The following is a 26,445-nucleotide window of genomic DNA, read 5'->3' as shown; positions in this document are numbered from 1 at the left end:
TCCCCTGTCTACATCCTGTAAGAGAAAACTTCTACGCAATTAGCAACTATAAATTAATATTCATGTTTTAATTTTAAGGAAATTAAGAGCTTTTTAAACAAAATAACACATAAATATTGAAGCCTCTGATTTACAAGATTTGTTTCAAAAACTTTTACTTTAAAATCAGAATGAAAATGTCTTTGAAAAAGACAACTCTATGAGAGAACCACATTTAAAATGTGTTAAGAAATATTAGTTTTATTTAACCAGTTTTCACAGCTGAATATTTATTCTATAAAAACTTTACAGATTGTACAGTTTATATATAGTTCAAACTACTAGAACAAAGAAGTAGGTCCCACAGATGCAAAAATACTGTACCAATCCAAGGTAAAGGCAGATTTACACACTGTACAGCTCTCCACTGGGAAGGGGAGGTGGGTCAGTTCCAAGTAAAAACTTCAAAACTGTACAAAAATAAGGTTTGATTTCTTTTTCATTCTTCATAATACATTCAATAAGATTGCAAGCACAGATACCCAAGTAATAATAGATATCTGCAGTCAGGAATCAATAACCACTCCTGAAAGGAATGCAAAATAGGTCTATTTACACAGGGCACTCTTTTACACCATACTGCATATAGTGTATATTTCAAATAATAAAAAAGCATAGACAAAGAACATTAAACATCTAATATAAGGTAGTTTTTTTAAAAGGTTTTTGTTTTTTTTACTTAATAGTGTGCCAAAAGAATTTTAACTTATTAAATAATATATTCTAAGTGAAACTAAAATTTATGAACATAAAATGCATTTTTGGTGTAATACATCAATTAAACCAGCAAATAGGAAAAAAAAGAACCAAAAACAAACCCCAAACTGTATATAAAGTAGTATTCTCACCCAGCAACAGAAGCACTTATGTAGTTATTAAAAAAGAACCAGACAAAACAAAGGGAAAAAAAAAACAAAACAACAAAACAAAAACAAACCCAGAGAGGCTTTTTAAAAACCCACTAAAACTAACTTATAACTTAGGATATTCATACATAAGATATTCAGTGATTCACTAATACTGCAAAACAAGCTTTTTTGTGTTGGTTTTTTTTCCTTCCCCCTTCCATTTCCCTCCCATTTTCCCTCATTCCCCTTCCCTAAGAGACAGTGGTTTCTTCATGCTGTCTGGGTAAGAGTCAAACATATTCCTGCCCCCTTCCTCCCACCCCTCTATACCTCCCCCCCAAAAAAGGACAGAGTGTTTTCTTAGCATTCATCCTGAGCACACTCTCTTTTTGGGGATATGTGTGAATTAACCTTAATAGGGTTTAGTTCCCCAAAATTTCAGAATGTTCCATTACTTGAGGTATTTCAACCTTCTTTTGAGACAACGGCTTGTATCTTAGCTGACTCATTGGGCAGAGAAAGTAAGGGCTGGCTAATACCCGTTTCAATTCTGTATTCTCATGAAAAAGAAAAGCATTATTCCAGACTTCCCTGCCACACAGAAAATAATGCAACACCATTCACTTTTTAATTAATTCTCTATTTGATACAGTACTAGCCAAAGATAACAAAAACTAGAGCTTTTAAAGAGATGTTTGGTAGTGCACTCTATCATTTTTTAGCTTGTGTGTGTGTGTCTACGTACACACTCTCACACACATATTACATTTATATATATATAAAAGACATATATATATGCACACACATACACTTGTGTGTGTGTATATATATCTGCATGTAACAATCAGGGAAAAAGGAGTTTTGTTCAAATTTAAGTGATACAGTACTTTTAAACCCCCTGACAATAAAAGGGGAGGGGTGTGTGTGTCCACTCCTGTTCCCAAGTTGAACAAGGGGTTAGTTTATATAGGATTTTTTTTAAATGGGCATATTTTGTTTGCCCCGATGTCCGAGAAGTACAATTCCAGTGTCAATGGGCATCTCATCAGAACTCATCAATTCTGTTCTGCAGATATTTTAACATTGAGTCCATCCCTTGTGCTGAGCCCCAGATTTTCTTCAAAACTTCACACTCCTTTTCGTTTGCTTGTTCCAAGTCCACCTTCATGATGTTACGTACTAAAGCTTTGGATTCTTCAAGTACCTGTGCCAAAAATAAAAATGGGGAGGTGGATTAGCATTACATGAGAACTCAGCAACGCGTGTGCTTATAGGTTATGTGGATGGATCCAGAAGTTGATTATGAACTTAAGCTCATCAATTCACAGGCATACTTTGACTATAAGAAACATTTCTCATAGTCTTCCACGTAGCATCACACAAAATTTCCTTTACCTTACACCAGTGCAATTTAAAAGGGCACAAAAATGTGGAAATAATGAAAACAATAAAGTAACAATTATATGGTCTTATAACTAGGGAAAACTCCAAGTCCATTTTGGTGAGCACATAACACTATTATTCAGCACAGTTTTAATAACTAGGCACACCTTGAATTTCTTGAGCATTTAAGATACACTGAAAAAATTCTCATCTGCTTTTCCGTTTAGAAAACTACTAGCTTGCTTTAAAATCCAAAATTTCTAATGCACAGAACAGTTATTTTTTACTGCACCTTTTTTTGAAAGAAATCATCAAACAGTGGCAGCTTTAGCTGTCTTGTGCAACTGCCAGTAGTGCACACAGCCATGACTGCACTAGGTGTTACTCATAAAACTAAATTCAACATAATGTCAAAGATTATTTATTTCCTTGGTAATTAAAATTACAACTCAAGACAATTCAAGTGTTTCTGTGCTGATATTAGGGACAACTGTTTACATTGTTGGTTAGAGTAAGTTGGACTTTAACAACTATGTTAAAAACAAAGCATATTATAAAAAATCCAATGCTGGTTTATGTTCTTTATTATATGCCATAGTATACACCATGGTTAAGAAGGGTCAGATATAAATTAAAAACAACAACAAAAAAATCCTAAAAAACCCAGAAACAGAAAGATACATAAAAATATGCCAATAAACATTGCTGTACTATAATGCAGTCCTTGTTTCATGAAAATGGTCTTTTTTTTGTCTTTGGAGGACAAAACGATGCAGTCTAATAATACTTATAGTAATTTTTATTCACCTAATCATAAAAATGTAAGAAAATAAGGGAAACTTACAACTGCATGACATGTGACAAGTTCTTTAATTCGAACCATTACTTCTTGTGTGAATGTTCCCGGCCAAAACACTTGGGAGACAAGTCCTTTGGCACAAGCTTCCTGCGCCGTCAACTTCCTTCCACTGAACAACATTTCATTGGCCTGAAGGGATAAAAAGTTACTTCTGGTATGAAATGTAATGAGACAAAACTCATTAAAGGAAAAATGTTTGAAACAAACAAGAAAAATGCCTGCACTATTTGAAATAGTTTTTACTATAGCTCTTCCAAGTTTTAATTCAAAAATAGAAAGACTGGCCTACAGATAGTTGGTCCATGTTGGTGACTAGTACTATGTCAGTAGTTATTAAAATATGGAGATCTATGATTGAGGGTTAAATGTGAAAGCATCTTTTGTCATTTCCTGGCTGTGAATGTTTGTTAACTCTGGCTTTCTTGCATTATTGCTGACTTGGTTATCTGTATATGTGGTAATAGGTTATAATGCCTGGCAAATTTGTAAAACAACAAAGAATATATCAGCTTGCCCTTTATAATAATGTATTCTAATTTCTGAACGAAGTCATAGAAAATAAACATTCACATCATCTTCAGGAGTTCAATATTGAACAGATAAATCCTTTCAGAATCTTATATAGCAGTCTTATTAAAAACCAACAGTATTTAAAAGGTCTTGCAAATAAAGGTACAGAACTGACTACTACATTCTATGCAACAAGGTGGTCTCCAATTCTGTAAATATTTTTGATTTGTAATTATCATGCACTTCCCTATTTACTAATTTCCCCATTAAAGCTTTGCCCTACAATCACTTTAATTCTACCTTTAGCGAAGTTTCTTACATAGTTAAACTTTATCTGCAGTGACATCTGCATGGAAACAGCCAGCGCAAACTAAAAAGAGTAATCGTAAATCTCAAGAAAAAGAAAAATCGGTTTTACTGTTTCTTAATGACTTATTTGCATGAAAAGTGTGACGAACCCATCACTGGACTCTTGAAATATACGAAATAAGGCTGTTATAAAACACCCAAACCTGAGGGCAAAATTCTGAGGTTTTTAATGTTTTTTAATACTGGAAGTCTTGGTAATTATGTCAACAACTTTCAATTAAGAACCTCAAATTATCTATTTACTGTGGGTATTGACATTTTACACATGAAGCAATTTGAAGTCTAATATCTGCAGTCTATTACTTGCCCGTTTGTAATGAAATACAAAATCTGGATTCTACTGGCATTTCCTTCCATACAATTTATCATCAGCACATCTCTCAGTTAATACAGAAAGCTGTGATTCACACATACTAGTTTATAAAAACCCCAAATCTCTTGCAATGTGATCAAATTCTCTACCCCTATAGTTCTACCTTCTGTGAATACAAAATCAAATATAAAGGTTCATTAACCATTCCTTCTAATTTTCCACAATATATGTGAATAATAATAACCTGAAACACTAGGTAAAAACCAGGGATATACACAAGCTTGTCTAAAAAAGAGAGATCCTTTTTCCTAAGGAGATGTGGGTATTCTTCCAAAATATTTTCAAAAAATACTAAATGTTTATATCAAAGATCAAAATGTGAAGTCAATCTAAATGGTAATTCAGAAAGGCAAAAATTTAAGTCAGATCTACAGATTCTGGTCAGATCTACATATTCTTCACATGTATCTTTGGTAGCATAGATAAAAAATAATGGTAAAAAACCTTGATAGGTTTTTTCCCTAAAACTTAATGGCAACTGCTAAATTCTCCTGAACATGGAAGAACATAAGTGGGAACGGTGCAGTTAGCTTATTTCTGCCATCTGCAACACAATATTAGCATAAAGCCTCCCACAAAATGAGCATTCCCATTCCTATTCTCACTTGACAGGTTTTGAAGGAAAATATCTTGCTCTAGCATTTTCACTTCTGATCTCTACACAGTATATGCTGGAGACCCACTGCTATACAAGCTTTAACCATATAATCACTCCTTGTACCTGCTGTAAAAATTAACACACTTGTAGTTACTTTCCAAGAAAGGTAATATAGCAATAGAAATGAGGTTGATAAAAATATTTCAGTAATGTAAGAGTCTCATTAGAAACCTTCATTTTCTACACAGTCTTTCTCCTTCCACGGAGGAACTTCCTCTCGTCTCTCTTTCACAGTGAGGGCTTTGAGGCTCACCAGGACCTTTCATGCAAGGCCACAGGCACTGGGACCATGGAGCATCTCAGTTCTCTTGCACTATGAGCAGGAAGCAGCTGGTCTCTGGAAAACCTGACATCCTGGCTCTGACGTGGACTACAGGCACTACGGAAATGTGTAAGCCTCATGACTGCACAAGAAATACTGCCAAACATACTGGGACTGACAGGGAAACCCAGTGTGTGATGCTTGATCACACAGCTCCTGTGCTCTATATCCAGACCACACAACAAGAGCAAGAACTCCACAGCAAACACACAATAGCATATCTCTCCATACAGACATCACCTTAATCTCTATTGCAGATTATTTTCATACTCAAAAGCTAAGTTTGAGAACACTTCTAAAATTCTTGGTATTCCCAGTACGCAGTATCAGTTTTGAATTCTAAGGTTTGGGCTCCAGATTTCCTGTAATAATACCACTGTTGAATGTGTTCTGTGAAAAAAAACATCCATGATAGACCTGCTCACTAGCCAAGACTGATCCCACAGGAAAAATATTTCCAGCTATCTTGCAATTGAAGATTTTCACTTAGCTGCTGCTGCTGCTAACATTGCACTGAATCTGATTTACAAGAGTTATAGGTGGGACTAATATGGCTGAATTGATACATTTGTAGAAAATTTTCTGATGCATACAGAGGGCTTAATTCTTTCTTTTGTATGATATTTCAATTTCTTCCCCCCCGAATGTTTTGTATCTCACTCATAACATTTTTCTGCTTATTTGTCTCTCCCTTTTAGAGATAAAAAGCATGCTGCTTTATCAAAGTCTTCAGTATGGATTGTGAACACATTTCATGAAATCTGCTGAGAAAAGTTCAATTTTGTCCCATACAGCACCAACCTTGCTATACTGCAGAGGCTCAAGGATATTACGAAAACAGTGGATTTTTTTTCTCCCCTTCTGCACTGAACGTTATGGAATTGTTACCACGGGAAGCTTTCAATTTAAATCTTTGTATTTAAAAATGAGAGCATTCACGAACACACATGGAAGAGTATACTAGGGAAGAGCTTCTTGTGTTTTTCGTACAACTTCTAAAGAAATTAAAACAACCACAAGTCTCTAAAGGACGAGGATGGATGGAATGGATGGATGAATGGATGGATGGCCAAATAAAAAGGGAAAGGAACAATCAGTAGTTTGAAACATGCTAAATTATTAAAGATACTCTTATAACTGTTAATCTATTTCAGTTACCTTTTCTGTTCTCTTCTAATAACTAAATCCAGACATCATACAGTTAGTCATTAGATCTGTGCAAAGTGGTGTTTTAATATATTGAAATCTATATTTTTAAATCAATAAATGCCTACAGGGAAAAAACTGGCTTTTACAATAAACAGCAATTTTGGAAAACCAGCTGTAGCTATGAACACTTGTTTCACACTGGTTGAATTGGAATGCGACGTAGGTCTAAGTTTTCAAAGAACACAGCATGAAAAACACTAAGGAACATGAAAATAATGTGGGTAAGAGGTTTTTAAATAGCTTTTTGTTACAGGTGCATGGAAGCTGAAATACTTATTTTACATACTGGCGTAAGACTGCTGCTGCGTGGTGACACAGCGCTCTGCCGTGTAACGACACCGAGTGCAGAGCAGCCCATTCTCTGCCACGCTCTGATGCTGTGCTGAGGCAAGACACTGCTGGCTGATCCTCAGAGGCATCAGCAGGCAAGGTGTGTCTTGGTATACAGGACACACCCCTTCCCACACCATCGGGGTTAAAGGTGCCCACGATGTGGGAGTTTGTTCCACACCTGCTTTCTGTTCCGTGCACACAGGTGAAGACTAGCTTGTAAGAGCATGGGGCAGAGTAGCTATAAAGAGTGGTTTCTCATGAAAGCTTTTCATGAGAGAAAGAAAAAAAACTAAGAAAAAGACAACACAGCAAAGGCAAAAAGTCTTGAAATCACACTGGATAAATTATCACAACTGAACTGTGAAGCTGTTGGCCCCTACCCTGCAAGCTACTTACAGAAGCCAGGCCCATTATCCGAGGGAATGTAAGGGATGAACATCCATCTGGACTTTGTCCAAAAGTAGTGTATGGTGTCTGAAACCAAGCCTTCTCGTTAGCCCAAACCACGTCACACAGAGGCAATATAGATGCTCCAAGTCCAATGGCTGGGCCATTTACTGCTACAATGATAGGCTTCTTAAACTGAATAAAAGTATTCACAAAATTCCTGAAGAGAAACAGAAACATGCACTCACTACATATATCGAGAGAGTAAAATACACCAGCCCTTGAAAACTCTGTAATCATTAATCTCCACAGTAACATCACTTTCAAAACCAACCTGACAACCTTCCACAATGAGGTGGTTATTTGGTGGATGAGGGGAGAGCAGTGGATATTGTCTACAGAGACATCAGTGAGGCTTTTAGCACTGTCTCCCATAAGAGTTTCATAGTTAAGCTGTTGATGTATGAGCTGGATGAGCAGACAGTGAGGTGGACTGAAACATGCCTGAATGGCTGGCCCAGAGGGCGGTGACCAGTGGCACGAAGCCTAGTTGGTGGCCAGTAATCAGTGTTGCACCCCAGGGGGTCAGTGATGGGTCCAGCACTGTTCAACAGCTTCACTCATGATCTGGATGATGGGGCAGAGCATACCCTTTGCAAGTTTGCTCATGATACAAAACTGGGCTGATAGACTAGAGAGTTGTGCTGCCATCCAGAGGGACCTTGACGGGCTAGAAAACTTCATGATGAAGTTCACCAAAGGGAAGTACGAAGTCCAGTGCCTGGAGAGGAACAACCCCAGGCACCAATATATGCTGAAAGCCAAATAACTGGAAGGCAGCACCGCAGAAAAATGAGTTAGGGTTCCTGGCAGACACCAAATTGAACTTGAGCCAGCAGTGTGCCTTTGTGGCAAAGAAGGCCAATAGTACCCTGCACTGCTTTAGGAGGAACGATGTCAGGAGGTTGAAGGAGGTTATCCTGCCTCTCTGCTCAGCCCTGGTGTGCAGTTATGGGCTCTCCAGTGAAAGAGAGACTCAAGATGGTCTAGTAAATGGCCACCAAGATGACCCAGGGACTGAGAGAGCTGGGACTGTTCAGGCTGGAGAAGAGAAGGCTCAGGGGGTTGTCGTCAATGTGCTCACTGGGCACCACTGAAAGGAGCCTGGCTCTGTCCTCTTTGCATCACCCTTCAGGTATTTATACACAAACTGAAACAAAAGGTCCCCCTGAAAAGTAGGGAGCACTTTTTTACTGTGAGGGTGACTGAACAGGCAGCCAACAAGGTCTTGGACTCTCCATCTTTGGATATATTAAAAAAAAAAACCATCCTAAACATGGTCCCAGGAAACCTGCTTTAGGTGACCTTGTTTGAGCTGAGGCAGGTTGAACAAAATGACCCTTCTAACCTCAACCATCTTCTGCTTCTGTAAAAGCCTAGCATTTCTCCTAGTCCAACAAAGCACAGTGGTTGGGCAGGTGCAGATTTAACACCCCTCCCAGAAGCATCAGCTGACCTGTCACTTGAGATATATTCACAAGCCTCACAGCTCCCTCAGATAAGGCTGCAGCCATATCTCACCTCTGGGCAGCAAAACTGTGACTACAACCCTGGTTGTTTTCACTGTATTTATGTATGGCATTGGTATAAGGTAACTACATGTATTTTTAAGTGAAGGTAATAAGGTACAGATGAAGATGGGCAAAGCATTAATGATTTTCCTTAAGGAGCATTTCTAGACTACTGGGAAATAGCTTTTCTTAATAATAAACCTGCCTTTTAAAATTATAAACCAATCACAAACAATAGAGCTCCATTATCACAGATCACACACTTGTAAACTTTCTCTCCTTGTCTACCTTCTCTTGGTTGGTTATAATACTCTGGGTACTACGTTATTAAGTTGCATACTCTTATTCTCATTGTCAACAAAAAAAAAAAAGCCAATTCATTCCACAAAGTATGGATGTTTCTCTGTTCTCAAACAGTAAAGCCTTCCAGAGCTTGTCAGAAAAATTAAGCATATGTGTACATATACATACACAGGTAATTATAAAGTTTGCTCTTTATCTGCATAACATACTTTTGTATTTCTGTGAAACAGGACAATTCTACTATTACACTCATCCCTAAAGGTTATCATGCTGCTTCTTAACTCATTCCAGTGAAGTGAAATAGCTAAAAGGAAAAAAAATTTCTGGAACCATCTTACACAAGTCATCATGCAAACATCCCATCCAGAGACTTAAAAAAATGTTCATCATGTCTGAATATTCCAGAGAGGATAATTTCTAGCACACAAATGAAAAATACCATTACCATATTTGAAAGGGGAGGTGTATTTGTAGGTCTTTTAAGTTACCTTTGCCCATTTTATTAACAAAGAGTAATAGGTGGAAGATCAGGTTTCTGGAAGGGCCCAAATTAAACTAGTGATAGAAGCTCAGTGTTAAGAGCCTCTGGCCACATCTGGAGTCACTGCATGAGCAACTTTTACATGGAATGACTGAAAAATTTCCTTTGATAAAAATAACTGCAATCATCTTTGTGAACCAGCTGTGCCTCCAGTGACACAGACTTTACACGCCACATGGCCTTTTCTTGAATATCAATAACAACAACACAAGACAGGTCTCTGAAAGAATACAGATACTCTCAAAGCATACAAGACACAGAATCTCAAGACCAGTGTTCAGATGATAAGCTATTTGTTTGTTCTGTTAAAACATGTCTCCGAGACACATGCTTTTTTCCCATATATTGTCTTCTACTTAGTAATAGTTCAGCTAATTTTGTATAAATTTTAGGTTTGGTACCCAGCGTTGGGATGATGTTCACTAGTATTAATCCGCTCCTCCAAAACGTCCATCACTTCACTGCTCTGAACATACTGCATCAAGTTACTCATTCAATGCACATCTTCTATTTTTGTGTATTAAATTTGTTTTCCTGAAAACCTATGGCTTATTTAGGTATTTTAAAACTGGTTTTAACTGGTCGACTGTTACCATACTCCCACTTTTCATAGTTCAGTTTTAAAAATAAAAATAGTGATGTGTGAAATGATAACCCAAATAGCTAACCCAAATAGAAAGGGACAGAGAGTATAAAGAAGTGTTGCACCATATATCCCATAACAGGTGAATATCTGAGATCTTTTTGAATTAGAGGCTTTAAAAAAAAAAACAAATAAAACAGGTCAGGCTACATGATGAAGAATACTCATCAGATGACTGAAGATAATCTTACATACCTAATAGCTTCTGCCATCTTAGTGCTTTCCTTTTTTCTGTCATCTGTTAAACGTCGTATAAAATAAATAAAATCAAGACCACAGCAGAAAATGCTACCAACTGCACTGAACAGCACAAGTTTACTGTCATCTGCAGCTGCTGTGTTCAGTGCACTTTGGACCTCCTTCATTACCTGAAAGATAAAAATTTCATAAGAATTACTTTAATCCATCATTAAAAAGTAGCAGGATTTCTCTTCCCTTCCTCCCCCCGTGAGATCTTTGACATCTTTAATTTTTCCTTAGGGTCCACTCAACCATCACATTAGAAAAGTTAACTTTCCTTATTATCAAAAAAAGAGAAAGTTAAAGTATTAGAAGCTTTGCATTTAAAAATGTAATTAGACTAAGATAATTAAATCATTAAGGAAAGATCCATTAGATGTTATCTGTAACTAAAGCACTCATTCAGCATTTCTGTAATTTGGACAGCAGATGGCACATGCAACCAGTATAGAAAAAAAAAATAACCTTAATTGAGGTTAAAGCTTTTTTCAAGTTGCACTTTGTAAATCACTGCATGCGTCTTATAAAAGACAGTACATCTACACTGCCAGATAACAGATTTTAAACTCAAGTGAACTATGCATAAAGTCAATTGTACTTGTAACATATTGCAAGAACCTGTATCTTGTTTTGCGTACATTTGTGCCTGAATAAGAGGCATAAATGAGGCAAGGACTTCAAACTCTCCCAGCACCCTTCCCCTCCCCAAATCAGAATTGTTCTGACCTCTGGATTTAATGAATTATTTTCAGATGATTTTGTTGATAGCAGAATATGTGTGAATCCATCTTGTTTCCTGACAACAATGTCTCTGTACCGGTACGCACTCTCCGTCTGTCTCACGCTGAAACGTAGCCTTTTATCAAAAGGTTGATCTCTCCTGTCATCGATAAACCTTCGTTTGCTGGCTGTCACTCCTGTTACAGATGTCTGTATGTTGGTTGTACCATTGGCTGCTAATGCTTCCATAAAAGTGGACGCACCTGGAAACAGTTTAAACCAAGAACAATTACATTTTATTAGCCCACCTCTCTCAAAATCCCTATTAGCACGAAAATGCTAAGAAAATGCGAAGTCATATTAAGAACACAGAGTCAATATGAAACCCAGTGCCATGGAAGTTACTGAAATAGACACTGTGCACAGAGCAAAATTAAAGTGAAAAAGGGATTCAAGAAAGTAATTTTACAGTTTAGAGAAAATACATTTAAAACAATGCCAAGCAGATCAATCATCATATACTTATTTTTAGACGGAGAGAAAGGTGTATTTAACCTCCCTAATACCCATGTACTTCAGTTGGTTAACACTCTGCTTTCTCCCTGTCCAACATTTTAAAGTCATTTAACAGCATCAACATTGTGAAGAGAAAGCATAAGCTTATTTTTTTCAAATGTCAGAAGTTAATATACAGAAGAAAAAGACACAATAAACCAAATAAGGAACTTCACTGACAAGATAATATAAAGCACAATAGTCTTTAAAGAAAAATGGAAATGAAGAAATACAGACTTATAGGTCTTTGAGAGGAAAGCAAGATCCATGTGCTGATGGATATTTTAATGGATTCATAGACAATAAGATATTTCTCATGTTAAACAATTTTTGTTACCTTTAAAAATTAAATTACATAAATAAAAATATTTAATTAAATAAATTAACATTATTTTTAATTTATTTTGTTATTATCAGCAAATGGAGCATTAAGCCTTTCTGGTCTTGTTCCCACTCACTTACAAAGACAGAATTTGAAGGCATGCAAATAAACAGGTCATTCCTCTTGTCACAGAAGGGAGAGGTTTTTATGTACTCCACATTAGAAACATAATACCAAATAATTACCATTCATAAAAGAAAATAAGAGAACACATTAGATCTATAATTCATCTGTAAGTTTAGGCCTCCACGTAAAATCTCCATAGAATTTGTCATACTAAAGTAATGGAGCATGCTTAGGGGGAGGGGATAGGAGGGTTAAAAATATGGGAAAGTGTGTTACAGGCCAAGACAGAAAAGTTTTGAAAGACTTTTTCTGAAAGTTGATGTCTGAGACTAAAATCTACTGGAAATCCACAGCTCTTATCTTACTACCAGGCACTTCAGAACGCCATGCACATGAGGCCTTTAAAAGTAGAGTTAAACAATGTATAAGGAAGTTGTTAATTAAATATCATTGACGGATCTTGCTTAACTCATCATTATCTTTCTAAGGAAGTTATATTTTTAGAGTTCTAATAGTAGGCAATGCTATGATTTTAATATTTTGTTTTAATTAGAACATACTTCAAACACTTGTGGGTCCAGTGAAATGTTAAACAGGCTCACCCAGGTAACTGGAATATCCTATATCTTGATATTTTCGCCGTATTCAAACGCTGCTTACTTTGACCCATATGAAGTATGAGAGAGACAATAAGAGACTAACACAACCAAAATTTAGAACATTATATATTTTCCTATTTGTATTTCAGAAACTGCCTTCAGATATAAATGAAGTCTTTATATAAAATATTTTAAAATAAACATTTTATTATAAATCTGTTATGCATTATTAGGCAAGTTGCCTCTTATAAGAGCTATAAAATAATAAGGTTTTATTTTACTTTTTAAGGTCTTTCTCATTGCAATAGTGATTTAATTCTCTCACCACGTCACTTTTTGTGAAGAAGTTAAAGACAACTCCGGATTTTTTAGTTGTTTAAAGTGAAGAGTAAGAAACTGGATTCAGTTTGTGATCAGTTTCGGAGGCAGAGATTAATGAAATTAATCAGAAAATTAATATTTTATGCTGTCAAAAAAGTTTCACATTTGTTCCCAAATTTTTCACGGCTTATGAAATTCCTTTTTTCATTTCAGCAGAATAAATAAAAATCTGATGCATACCAAGTATGAAGTTGATGAGGGATACTTTCAACACCTTTCCCTTGTAAACCCTACTATGGCAATTACATTCCTTTAAAAGAATTCCCTTGAAAGGGAATTTGCAGGAACACCAGTGTTGTTCCATATTTCACTAGGAACAAAAGATGAAATAGTATCACTGCTTTGTTGTCTTTTTTTTCCCCTGGAAAATGTAAATAAAAAAAAAAAAAAACAACTGAAATCATCTCCGATTTTTAAACCCCAGTGAAAGTTTTTTGTCTTCTGTCCTAGGCATAGAGAAAAACATGGAGAACTGGGAGAGCACAATAGACTAGACTAAGCCAAAGCAGGAGTCAGTAAACTTGTGCAAGAACTTTGAGCCTATATTTTCCCACGACTCACACTTCCAAAGCTATACTCAAATACCAGAAAATTACTTTTGAGATGTAAGAAGCAATGATTATAGACCTTGAAAGACAAAACTACTGGCAAGAGAGACCGAGATGTAAACACCACAGGCCTCTTGTCATGCTTCTTGAACTGGCAAGAGACTTTCTGAGTTTTTATATAAATGCTGTTTACACTTGTCAACAGTTGCAGTTTCAAACCACGATCTGCAGTTCAGTGGAAGAATATTCCTACATGGAATATTGAAAACACACTTTTAGGATCCTTAGACTGGGATAAAAAACCTGTTAACTTCAGAAACTACACCTCTGTGCAGGGAGACTCAGCCAGCTGGTACGGATCAGAAAATGGCACCAACGGAGTTAAAACAGGTTGGTTAGTGTTTGTCATTATCCCTGTAAGTTTGGGACCTCATACACCTGACAGCACAGGGGCTCTTTCTTTTTGCATTTGACCCTCGGGGTGAAGAGACAACGCAGAGAGACATAAAGCAGTGCCTCATGCTACTTATACATTGGCAAAGGTTGTTTTGCTGCACATCTTGGACGTGTTGCAGCAAATGAGGACAAAATAAGACAGTGCCATTGAGAATTGACTGTATTGCCACGGATTTCCTCACATGAAAACTTTGCATTGAGGTTACATATCTTCATGTTAATTACAACTATATTTTAATGTTTTAAAATAGGATTTCATAACAAACCAAAAGCAGTTCTGCATTTTAATACATATACAAGACAAAACAACACAGCCCACTCTTTTCAAACTGAGTGTCCAAAAATAAATAAGGGCTTGGAAAAAAAGACAGTTTACCCTGGATATTGTCAACTAGTTCAGGACCATGTTTGTTTAGGAGGTAAACAAACAGTTTATAGTTATAAAAAACTGTTCCACTTGCAAACTGCTAATGTAACATGATCTCAGAGGTGAAGACATACTACAACTGCACAAAGCCAAAGCTTTTTTTGTACAGATACAAAATGAAATTAAGAGGACTACTTTGTTTCTTTTGGTTTTTGATCAGCAGCTGCTGATCAAAACCTGGTAACAGTCACCAATTTCAGGTAGCTGCCCTTGAAGTGGGAGAAAAAAGAGCTATGAGTAAGAGATAAGAAAGGAACTGATCTTGTCCAAAGGAAGACAGGCATAGAATACCAGTGTTGGAAAAGGGGCAGAACAAAGGCATCATCATCTGCATTCCACTGTTGGAAACCAGAAAAAAAGAAACGTCTCCAAAATGTGAGCGGGATAACAATTAAAATGCATGATGCCAGATATCAGAGTTTAAAACAAAGCAAATAATACAGAACTTCACAACTGCCCAAAGTTACAATCCCAAGCACCTTAAAGACATTTGTGCCTCACTGTTACTGTCTCCTAAATTCTTGAGAAGTTCAGTTTAGTTTACACAGCAAACTTTGAATACAAACACTCCCCTCCCTGCAACAATACTGCAGACACAGGAAAAGAGATGCTCTAAAACCAGCCAAGTTTTTTTTGCATGCTTCTTTTTGGGTACACAGGTGTTGGTACTGGTGCTCTTTATTCAAAGGTTTAAGTGACAGAGTATGCCATTTCTGAAAGACAGAGATGCCTAAGGAACAAGCATAAGAACTTGGGAGGTGTGAACAATACTGTCCAAGTATTTTCAGTCCAGCCATCAGAAACGTAGCAATTACTACAATCTGCATGCCCAGAATCATAGGCTGCAACAAATCCCATGCAAATAAACTCTTCATCCCCCGTGGGATTGTCCAATTTACTTTTGAAACCACGATGAAGTGGTTTTCTTCTGAAGTACCTTTCGGCAGCAAGTTCTACAAGATACATCTTGACTTTCTTCATCCCTTTCATCAGAGATTGATTAGACCCCATCTTATTTCCCCTTTCTTCTTCCAGAAGACAGCCTAAGACTGTCCATTCCTCTCCATGCCTCTTCCTCTTCTACTAAATCTTGGAACAGTGTGTAAAATGGCACACAATATTCAATACGGGGATTTTTGTTTAAACTAGGACTGAACAGATGTTTGCAGAAAACTACCCAAAACAAACCCAATGCCTTTTTCCTGAGCAGCAACATGAAGTCAGGAACTAGTCACTGATTTATGTTTTGCTATAGGCACAGGTTTTACACATAAGTCTGTTTTGTTCCCTCCTCATTGCTTGGCATTCATCTGCACTGAAAGTCATCCCTCATTTTAAATCACAAAATCATTCAGTATTTTCAGAGAAGCCTTCCGTGTTTAAAAGGAGGTTCAAGGATTCACACACCTTTTCCATACCTTGATGCATCAACCACATCCTCCTCTACACTAAGTCATGAAGGGGTTAATACGCATCCCACTTGAATAAGCAGATGAACAAACACCAGCAGCAACATCTTAAAGTGTTAACTGCAAAAATAACACTTCAGTGGTAACTGAGTACAACTCAAGTACCAGACAGGGAACAATATGATCTGGAACACTGACTGGAAAAAAAAATTTGAATTTTCAATTAAAAAAAAAGAAAAAACAACCAAACCCCCCCCCCCCCCCCCCAAAAAAAAAAAAAAAATCAAACCAGTGCTAGAAGAAAGTTGAATTTTTTTAAAAATCCTTTCCATACTTTCACTGCTTTATTGTTCCCTGTATATAAAATCCAAAAGACTTCACACCAGTTGTCCAGTGCATTTTTTGCCTGCACACAGGGGTGTGTTCATATGTACTAGCAAGCTCTAACTATAAACACTGTTAAGCTTTTCCAGTCTTGACTCTGCACTACATCAAATATTTCACACAAGACACAGATCCTGGACAGCGATGGGAAAATGCAAATGCAAACATAATATATAACAGTTTCCAGTAATTTTTCCACCTCTGCTTTAGAAATGACATAGAAAATATCTTAAAATTTTAGTGTATTGGCACAGATTATAGAAACTAAATATGAGGGTTCTAAACCTGCTATGTACGTGCCCATTTTTTGTCTGAGTATATTTATTAATAGCATTTACATTTTGGAATCAAACAGAAGTTCCACCTTCCTTTGAAACATCACTATAAATATTTGCAATTAAAAGAATGTCTCAATTTATTGTACATTTCACCTAAAATGATTAATTGCTCTGTGTTTCTGAAAGAGCATTCAGAAAGGATGAAAATTCTTGAGATTAAGGGCTGCTGGTCACTACGATACCCTGCTGCTGGTGCTGAACCCTCCTGAAAACTCGTACTGCTGAAGGGGAGGGAGGGAGTGTGTGTGCGCTGTAACCTTATCCTTTCTAATAAAGTTAACAACCTTCTTGGTTCTGTTTCAAGGAAATAGCTACAACCATTAGATGTGGTTCAGCCACATTCAGCTGTTTTTGCAAATATGTCACATTTCAATACACAAAGAATGTAGGTTTTAAGCATAGATTAACTGGCAAATTGTGATGGTAGAACTTGGTGGAACATCAGCAGTAGGTAACTACAACTCAGAAGTAAGCACTCTCGTGCAGTGGCTGGCAGGCTTGATTGTCAATGTCTACCTTCAATTCCTAAACAGCCCTTTTCTCATGCCCTTTAACTCCTTCTCTTCCATATATTTTGTGGGGCTGTTAATTGTAAATGTCACTTTGAAACATTGCTCCTATTAAACCTACATTTCTTACGGGACACTGTTGTTGTGGACTAAATTAACATGAGTGAGAAGACAAACATACACATGTACCCTGGTAATGTTTTTCTACTCAATTTTTCAAGTTTTTTCATCTCACACTAACTTTTAATCTTGACTGCCATGTCACATTTAGAATAACATGGTCTTACAGTAGTCCCTCCCCTTTTGTAGAAAGGTTTCTCTGTTTCTTTGATTACTTAGAATATCAAATATATTTATATGTTATTTTAATATTGCTAGGAAAAGGGCAGCATTACTGTTCATATTGGATTTTAGTAGGTTATAGGCTATTAATGAATGTTCTTTCCTTCTCAGAGCATAAGGATTCACGTGAAGATAAACTCGTAATGTCAGCCAAAAATGCAACTAATCAGAACACAAAATTCTATTACTGAAAGTGGGCAACCAATACAAGAGAAAATGGCATTTCTCCACCCATGAGTTAAATAGGTTTACCTTAGTCTGATTATTTTATATCATATAAGTGGAAATGAAAGAAAGTTTACCTATTTTAAAAGATGGGAATAATAAAGCATTAGATGTAACATTTGTTAAAACCATGCCCATAAAAACAAGAAAGATAACCTTAATACATAAGTTGGCAACATATCTTTTAAGGAGTCTGATTAAGTTTTACTGTCTTTGAAAGGGAACTGTGCATTTTTATGCATAAGGTATTATGTAAACTTTCCACAGTCTTATGGTGGGAAAAAAAAAAAAAAAAAAGAAGTCCCTCTCCTCATAATTGCAAAAGGTTTTCCAAACACATCTCTGTTCTTATTATTTTCCCAAAATAGATAAACAGACACCGCTCAGGTAAGCAAGTTACTTTTCTCCTTAATCATGGCATTAAGATAAAATACAACTGCTCTCCTCTCTTCTTCCACTGCAATTTTAGACTCATTTTGGAGTGATTTTTCTTCCATTGAATCTATAGTCAGGATAATACTGACAAATAGAAAACAGTGCACATGATTATTCTCACCACTTTAGATGTCTGTAAGGAAAAAAAAGCACATAAAAATTCCTAAGTGCCTCCAATATTACTCCAGTCAAGAAATCCCAGCCGTATTTCACAGCAGCATGTACCAAAGTAATTGATATGGGAAGCAAAGAGTTGATTGTATTTCTTTTTCTCACAAATAAGGACAAACAAGAAAAACCTTTTGCAGGCTACAGGGTCCTTTTTGTGGCATTTTAATACTGGGAAAGTTTCATCGGGGAAAACTCTTCTATCTTGATATTTTTAGAGCTGCAGGTTATGATACTGCAGCATTCATTCGAAACGCTCTCAAATTTGAGAGTTAAGCAAGGACATCTCTCGGGGCTCATCTACAGAGGAAAGCTATTGCAAAATAGGCTAAGGTTTAAACCTAGATATTTCACACTAACTCCTGAGGTGAACACATTCTATATTAAAAGCACCTCCCTGCAATTTAATCCAATCCCCAGGGTGATGGGAAAAATGGCTTTCTGTGGAATATCAGTGCCATAATGCAAGGCTAGTCCAGAGCAGATACTGCCAAAAGACATCACAGGTAATTTCCTCTATAGACATAAGCATATACATATCATGGTGCACATGATATAATGCTTGTAAGGACATCAAAACATTTTAAAATATCTTAGCTAAATTATGGATGAGATTTATATAGATAGGTATAGCACAATATTGGCAGAACTCTTTCATTTACTTTCATTTAGAAAACAAATGTGAATACTTACCACATAGATGAGGTTTTCAATACCAGAGTTTGCAAGAACTCCATTCAAAACTGCCCCCTGACCCCCTCTGCCCCCCCCTCAGCATTTAGCATTTCAATGCAGAAAAGTAGTAGATTAAGAAGGCTCAGGACTTTCAGAGGTTCAGAACACTGATGTGCATGTGCCAAGCTTTTCAGGGAACCCCAAGATCAGAGTGCTCAGAGTATCTGGAGTTCATCCCTGCTGGGAAGAAGCGCCTCTATTTTTACGTATCTACCTCAGGAAGGCACACGTCTTACCAGCCACTGTCTAATGTTTGCTATTCAGAGAAGATGCCTCAGCCTCCTGTGGGATATTCACCAAGGAGTTCATTAAGATGAACCTGAAGCCATCTTCCAGTACACAAGGGTGCACAACTGTGTGCCTTAACATGACCGGCTATACTTTATCCTTGAGTAACCTGCAAAACATAATGTTGCTGGCTGCTACTAACACAGGCAAGCTGTTCTGTAGCAGCACCCTCTTATCAGAAATTACTGGCCTTGGCAGAAATAACTGGTTGGTGTGGGAAGGGGAAGAACAAAGGAGGAATCTCTGGCTTTTCGAAGCGGTTCCCAAAAACCTCAAGTGAAGAACTAAGCATTGCAGTGCTGGGTGTCTAGTCCTGAGCCTTGCACTTTAGCAAGAGGGCTGCTAGCTCCTTAAACACTTCTGCTGCCTGAAGGGCTGGAAGAAAATAGGCTGAAAAGAAGATTAGAAGTCTTGGGGAAGTGTAAACACAGTTTTAGGATCCTCTGATGAACAGCATACTAAGAAATGCATGTAGGTTCTCACTTTTGATTCAGAGGTAATCAATGGAAAGTAGTCTCCACTGAAGAGTCAAGGATTTGAGCCAAGAGGTTTCCAAAAGACCTTGATTTTAGGCAAGGCACACAACTGATATTTGCACCACATTTAAAGAGGCATTCACAAATTGTTCTAGAGGCAATCTCTCCAACCATTTTCCCAGTATTCTGGGAAAATAAGCCCACATTAAAAGAAGGATGAAGAAAGGTATCCCATGCAACAGGCGTTGGATAGTTAGATGCCCTGAACTGAAAAAGTAATTCAGAACAGTGTATCACTTTTCCAAATTTGTCCTTTTGTACTGTTGGAGAGGATTAAATTCAAAATATGATCTGCTGACAAGAGTTGAAAGGAGACATGATGGAAAGGAGTAAGTAAATATAACCTGTGCTTTCAAGATGAATCTGATCTCTCCTATGTGGTTTTTGGCAATACCAGTCAGGATTAGCGCATATGTGAGGACTTGCCTCAATTGGAGAACTCATGGAGCATATCCAGAATTCTTTATTCTTCCTATATTAAATAATAATAAAACCCTCCAAACAAACAAACAAAACACCACCCACCCTCCCCCAAAAAACAGAAGTAACAAAAAAAACCCCAAAACAAAAAACTCAGAGAAAATTCTAAAGTCAACTACCAAAAGACTTGGATCAGAATTTTTGCATGAGGAAAAAATATATGATATCCTCTCTCAACAAGGTTTTATGCTGTATGACTGCAGGCAAGTACTAAAAGACATGAGAGGCATTTGCTTTCACGTCATCTTTCCCTACAGCTTGATCCCAGTACAAATGGTACAGTTCTCCATGGGAGATTTGCAGAGACAGCGAAGATCTTGAACATGGCCCCCAGCTTAACAAGAACACAGGTCTGCTCAAGCTAGTCCAGAGGAGGACACAAAGATGATCAGAGGTCTGGAGCACCTGTCCCATGAAGATAGGCTGAGAGAGTTGGGGCTGTTCAGCCTGGAGAAGAGAAGGGTCCAGGGAGACCTTAGAGCAGCCTTCCAATATCTAAAGGGGTCTTGCAAAAAAGTCAGAGAGGGACTTCTGACAAGATCATGGACAAGGGGGAATGGCTTTAAACTGAAAAAGGAGAGGTTTAGATTAGATATTAGGAGGAAACTGTTTACTGTGAGGGTGGTAAGGCACTGGAACAGGTTGCCCAGAGAAACTGGAGATGCCCTGTCCCTGGAAGTGTTCTAGGCCAAGCTGGAAGGGGCTTTGAGCAAGCTGGTCTAGTGAAAGGTGTCCCTTGCCCATGGCAGGGGGGTTGGAACTAGATGATCTTTAAGATCCCTTCCAACCCAAACTATTCTACAATGATGGCTTGGGGTCCTGGGAAAATGCCCATCATAAGAACATGTTTTCAACAAATTTTGCAATAAAGAATGTAGTAGTGAATAAGCAAATATAAAAGTAAATCCCAAGGAAACAACCCCAGCTGAAAGCAGTGAACAGCTTTTTAGCCAGCAGCTGGAAGGACTGGAGGCTGTCCTTAAGCAGCAGGCTGGATCACACAGGCATGGGTACTGTTTGGGTAGGTGCTCTTCATATTGCTGAGGAAAGCAATAAGCTTCTATTTAAGTCCTTAGGCTTTCTACTTCATTGACTGTTGTCATATGACCAAACTATCAAAAGAACTATCACTACAGACAAAAACCCTAAAGTGATAAGTCCATAAACCACTAATTAAGTAGTTAACACATGCTGTCATACATAGCAAATGGTGCAAAACTGCCAAAGTGGCTTCCCTCAGGCTACAAAGCAAGTCAGTATAGAATCCAGGATTATTAGTTACAGGTGGTCCCAATCCCCAAAGGCTATTTTCTCCTGTAAAAATCTGCTTTTATGAAGTACTGGATTTTTTTTCTTTAGAGAAATTGTATATATCTAGATGAAAGTACCAACAATGATACTATTGCTAGACAGAAGAGACAGCTAATGAGGCAACAGATTAAGCACTGTGATATTTGAGTAGGACATACTGTTTCAGCAGCACCAATATATTATACATTAATATAAATATTATATATTAATATTAAACCTAAGACTCTACATTATTATGAATAGTAATACTAGGAGGCTGAAATTTTGAAGAAAAAAAAATAGGAAGTTACAGATGTGGCAGAGAAAACAACCAACGAACAGAAAAAACAATGTGGTTTAAGGCAAATTTCAGAGCAAGTTTCCAAAAACACAAACCAGTTAAGATCTGTCTCAGAGAGTAGGACTTAGCAACTACTATCAACCACACCAAAACCAGGGAAGGTTTGTTTAGGTTCCATAACGCCCGTTGCTACACAAAAACCAAGAACAAAGTGTATTATGTCTGATACTTTAAATCAAAGTGTGTGGTGGCCTCAGAATTTTATAGTTTTTGTAGCTGGCAATAGGAAAGCAAGGTTTATTCGACTATTTGGAGATGGAGGTAGGAGCACATCTTTTCACAGAAGTCATACTAGTGTGTTCACGGTTCAAGAGTAAATTTGTAGCTTTTAAAAAATATTATCACTGCAAGGGTATGTAAGGACTTGGGTCAACAACCTAGTCATTTGAGAATGCAGGGGAAAAAAAAATAATCTCCATTTGAATTTTGGGCTTGCCAATTGTTACAGCTCTCATTGCTACAATTCCAAAGCCCCGCACCGAAGCCTCACATGTTCAGCAGGAAGTTCATAAAGCTGTGCTTGGACTTCTATTTACTAAGAGGTGGTTCATGGGTGACAGGCTCTGAACATTTTTAGATACAGTAGATGCCTAAAATGCTGAATCTTGCCTTAGGAAACAATCCATTAAGAACACAAAAAGAAACCAAAAATATCAAGGGAAGTCACTACACAAAAGACAAGAAGAATGACTATTGAGTAAAGCAAAGATAGTGTACAAAAAAACAATGGGACTAGTATGTAACTTGCCACAACCGTGAGCTCAGTTTAAACTTGGAAACCATTTAGAACATGTCATAGATGCCACAAAACGATAGATGAATTACATGACTGGTTTTTTCCTGAAACCTGCCAGGGACCCACCTGTTTATGTCAGATTCCAAACACCAAACAACCAGAATAAAGAAAATAGAAACAGGACAGTGTCAGCAAATGGAATTGAAATTTAATTTCTACCAAGGTGAACGCTGCGCAATTTTAGACAGCCGTGTTAGGTAAAAAGATATTGCATATAATACTTTTTAGACAAATAGCAATATACCCAGTCATAAAGAGAGGGTGTATAAATGGAACTGAATTTATACAGTGATTATATTATTTTCTTCAGGAGTGAGATGTAGCTTCAATTAACTCCACATGGTTAAATAGGTCAATAGAAACTGAGGGGAAAAAGAGAATATGCTATACTTACAAGAAAATAGGAAGTAAAGAACACTGGGAAGAATACAGGGAGATGCTAAAACAGATAAAGAACGGGTATTAGAAATGCAAAGTAAAACTCTGAAGTACTCATAGTTACAGATGCTAAACACAAATTATTTTTCCAATGACAAAGAAAAAAAGAGAGAGGAGAATTAGACCAAAACCAAATGTGAAATGTAGTATAAGCTACAAAGTCAATTAAAGTATTAGTGGGGAAAACATCATGCCATAGGAAACCAGAAAAATATTTATAATGAGTATGAATATATTGAACATATAACAAATGACATACTAAAAGGCTTGAACATGGCAGGACTGGTGACTGACAGTAAAAAAAAATAAAAAATAAAAAATAAAAAATAAAAAATAAAAAAAATAAAATAAAAAAAAGAACTAGACAAATGGGATAGTCTTAGTGGGAAATGTATCATAGTAAGTGAAATCCCTCCAAGACTAGCAAATTTGTAAGGTACACTGAGTAATAAAATTTGTATTGATGTAGTTTCAGATATAGGTTTAAAAAAAAACCTTTTAAAAAAGGCAACCTTAAACTTCTGAAGTTTGTTTCTCTTTATAAACAAGACTGCCCTCAAAGTCGTGTTTCAAAAGTGTCCTTCCAATCAAAACCTCCTGGAGATCCAAAGCAATATTCAGGAGAGCCATACTGGGTACCACAGAGAAATTTCATCTTTTTACAAGAGTTCACTCTTTACTTGCAATGTATTTTACCAATATTTTGCAGTTTCATACCATCAGAAAATGTGCATCAGAAGCCTCACTATCACATGTACTTACATGTAATGTAAATGTCAGGATTTTAAAAGAATGATCTCATCACAGGAGCAACCTTATTTTGCTCAGCATGAAAACTATATATAGAATTATTCTTAGCATTATAAAGTTGGAAATACATTGAAAAGTAAAAATTTTCTATCTAAAATTAATACTATTTCCCAAAAATCCTAAAATACGTAAGTTTCTATTGATGTTCAAAAGTGGAAATTTGTAGCAGCACAAATTTCAGTGTTTTGTACAATAACACAGATAACATTCTCTGTCATTGGGAGTTCGATATACCGAGTCATAAGAAACCCTGAATATCCATTTGATCTCAGAATATGTTGCCATAAGATCAACTGTTGACTGAAACAAATTTATTGCTTGCAGTGTTCTATTCCATTCTTATCTATACATCAAAATACTGGTGTTTTCCAATCCTAAACACCTTGTCCTTTTTTAATTACTACAGTAGATGACTTTGCCTCTCCAGCTACATCATAAAAGATACCACACCATCAGATATTTCCCCCTACAGCTCAGTTAAAATACTCTCAGTTTCTCAAATAAGTGTATTTTCAAGCTGTTCTTTTGAATAATCATAATTAAGATTGGGGTGAGATGATTTCTAAAAGAATTATGTGGGGTTTGCTTTTCAAAGAGGGATTACTCCCCACCCCTTACCCCCTGAAACCAGGCAAGAGACTATGAGCAAGAAGCAGCACAATCATGTGCTGGCTCAGATCAGACCAACACTTACAAATATAGTAACCAAGTTCATCCCTGCTAGAAGAAGGAAGAAGTCCACTTCACGTCTGTCCTTGGTCTTCATTGCTCTTGCCAGCAGACTGGCATTCCATTTAGCTGGAAAATTCAGGAAAACCAGGAGCTTCCATGAGCCTCGCTGCACTCATGGCCTGGGCAGGCACCACATACTGAATTACTTGGCAGTACTAAAGTACCGATCTAGTTTACATAACATGAAGATTCATTTCCTTTCACTGCTCTATTTCTTCCCTGCATAGAAACAAGTCATTCATTGCAGGTATTTCTGCCTAACCCAGAAGCAAGGCAGCTGGATTTCTTAATACCTTCTCTCCATCTAATGTTCCATCTGCTGAATCTGTCCATGAGACCTTCCAGAGTTAAACCAAATTGCAGTTTAAAATTACGACCTGTGTTTTTGCCCCATTTGACTTTCCTTTCCCAATCTCAATTAAAACAACTGGAATCCTAGACCAAAATTATGAAAAACATTAAATACACTTCATCTACAGCAGAATATCTGGGCAAAAGTATTAGTGTTTTCCTACCCTGGGCTCATTATTTGGACAGAAATATCAACTTATGACTAAGCAGCAAGAAATGAGTAATAAACTGATTTAAACAAATGAAGACATGCCAAAAATCTCACAAAAACTGGCAAAATTAATTTAACAGCAGCCAAACATTTTTGTGGTGTGCAATGAGTTAACTTTCAGCTTGATCATTTCCCATGTGCTGCTGCTGACCAGTGATGTGTGGGGAGGAGGTGGGGGGAAAGAGGAGAAGATAACTGAGGGTAAGGTGAAAAAGCACAGAGTCTAATGAGAACAGTGACATATTTTTCTCCAGTTTAAATAATATACTGACTAGCAGATAACAATTAGCATGTTAGAACCCCCCACTTGCTGTGAATTTGTCTTCTAATATTTCAATTACATGGCTACAAAACCCACCAAGACTGGGAACTACTTTTGCCATCGTAAGGTGGCCTGTAGTTTAGAACCTATCTGTGGACTAGTTTATTTTTACAGTAGAAAACAGCCTGTGATGTAAACTCCTTAAACTTTCCCAAACATAAAAATAATGAGAAAAACCATTGCCATATCTGCAAGAGAAATATAGTGCATTTCATTGCTGCCATCAATTTGTAGTTTAATCAACGCTTAGCAAAGGAATGAGAAAAGTTGTCACAGAAAATGGAATAGAAAGCGAGCAGGATGTCCTGCTGAGACACGACCTACAGTGGGAGGTGGGAGGTAAAACCACCGAGGCTGCCACAGTCTGCAGTGGGATGAAGCATGAAGAGGGACAGTCAGAGAAGTGTGACTATTCATCATCTCTTCTTCACAAGCAGGGACTTTCCTGCCTGCTAGGTCCAGGCAGCATGAGTTTTGCCTACAATAACTTTTAGACTACCCTGCAAGGGATAGGAAAAGAGACTAAAGTTCAAGCTGAGGCTCCACAAATCAGTCTAACTAAT

At 37.1% G+C, this 26,445-nt stretch overlaps 1 protein-coding gene across 1 annotated transcript in view; it reads right to left on the bottom strand.

Moving 5' to 3' along the window:
- Nucleotides 1-213: 213 nt before the first annotated feature.
- The window catches only part of CDYL (chromodomain Y like), a 59,330-nt gene continuing 33,098 nt past the window's right edge, over nt 214-26,445 (bottom strand). Inside the window, exons 3-7 of the mRNA XM_027902204.1 lie at nt 11,315-11,571; nt 10,544-10,716; nt 7,300-7,510; nt 3,115-3,258; nt 214-2,091 (exon numbers count right to left, since the gene is read on the bottom strand). Of these exons, the coding sequence (XP_027758005.1) occupies nt 1,933-2,091; nt 3,115-3,258; nt 7,300-7,510; nt 10,544-10,716; nt 11,315-11,571 (944 nt within the window). The 3' untranslated portion in view covers nt 214-1,932. The remainder of the gene's footprint in view (nt 2,092-3,114; nt 3,259-7,299; nt 7,511-10,543; nt 10,717-11,314; nt 11,572-26,445) is intronic.

This window comes from Empidonax traillii, unplaced genomic scaffold (assembly GCF_003031625.1).
Source record: "Empidonax traillii isolate 1590-97213 ecotype Southwest subspecies unplaced genomic scaffold, ASM303162v1 scaffold850:size379550, whole genome shotgun sequence".
Classification (NCBI taxonomy): Eukaryota; Metazoa; Chordata; class Aves; order Passeriformes; family Tyrannidae; genus Empidonax; species Empidonax traillii.
Note: the sequence above shows the minus strand (reverse complement) of the source record. Positions and strands in the feature narration are given on the sequence as shown.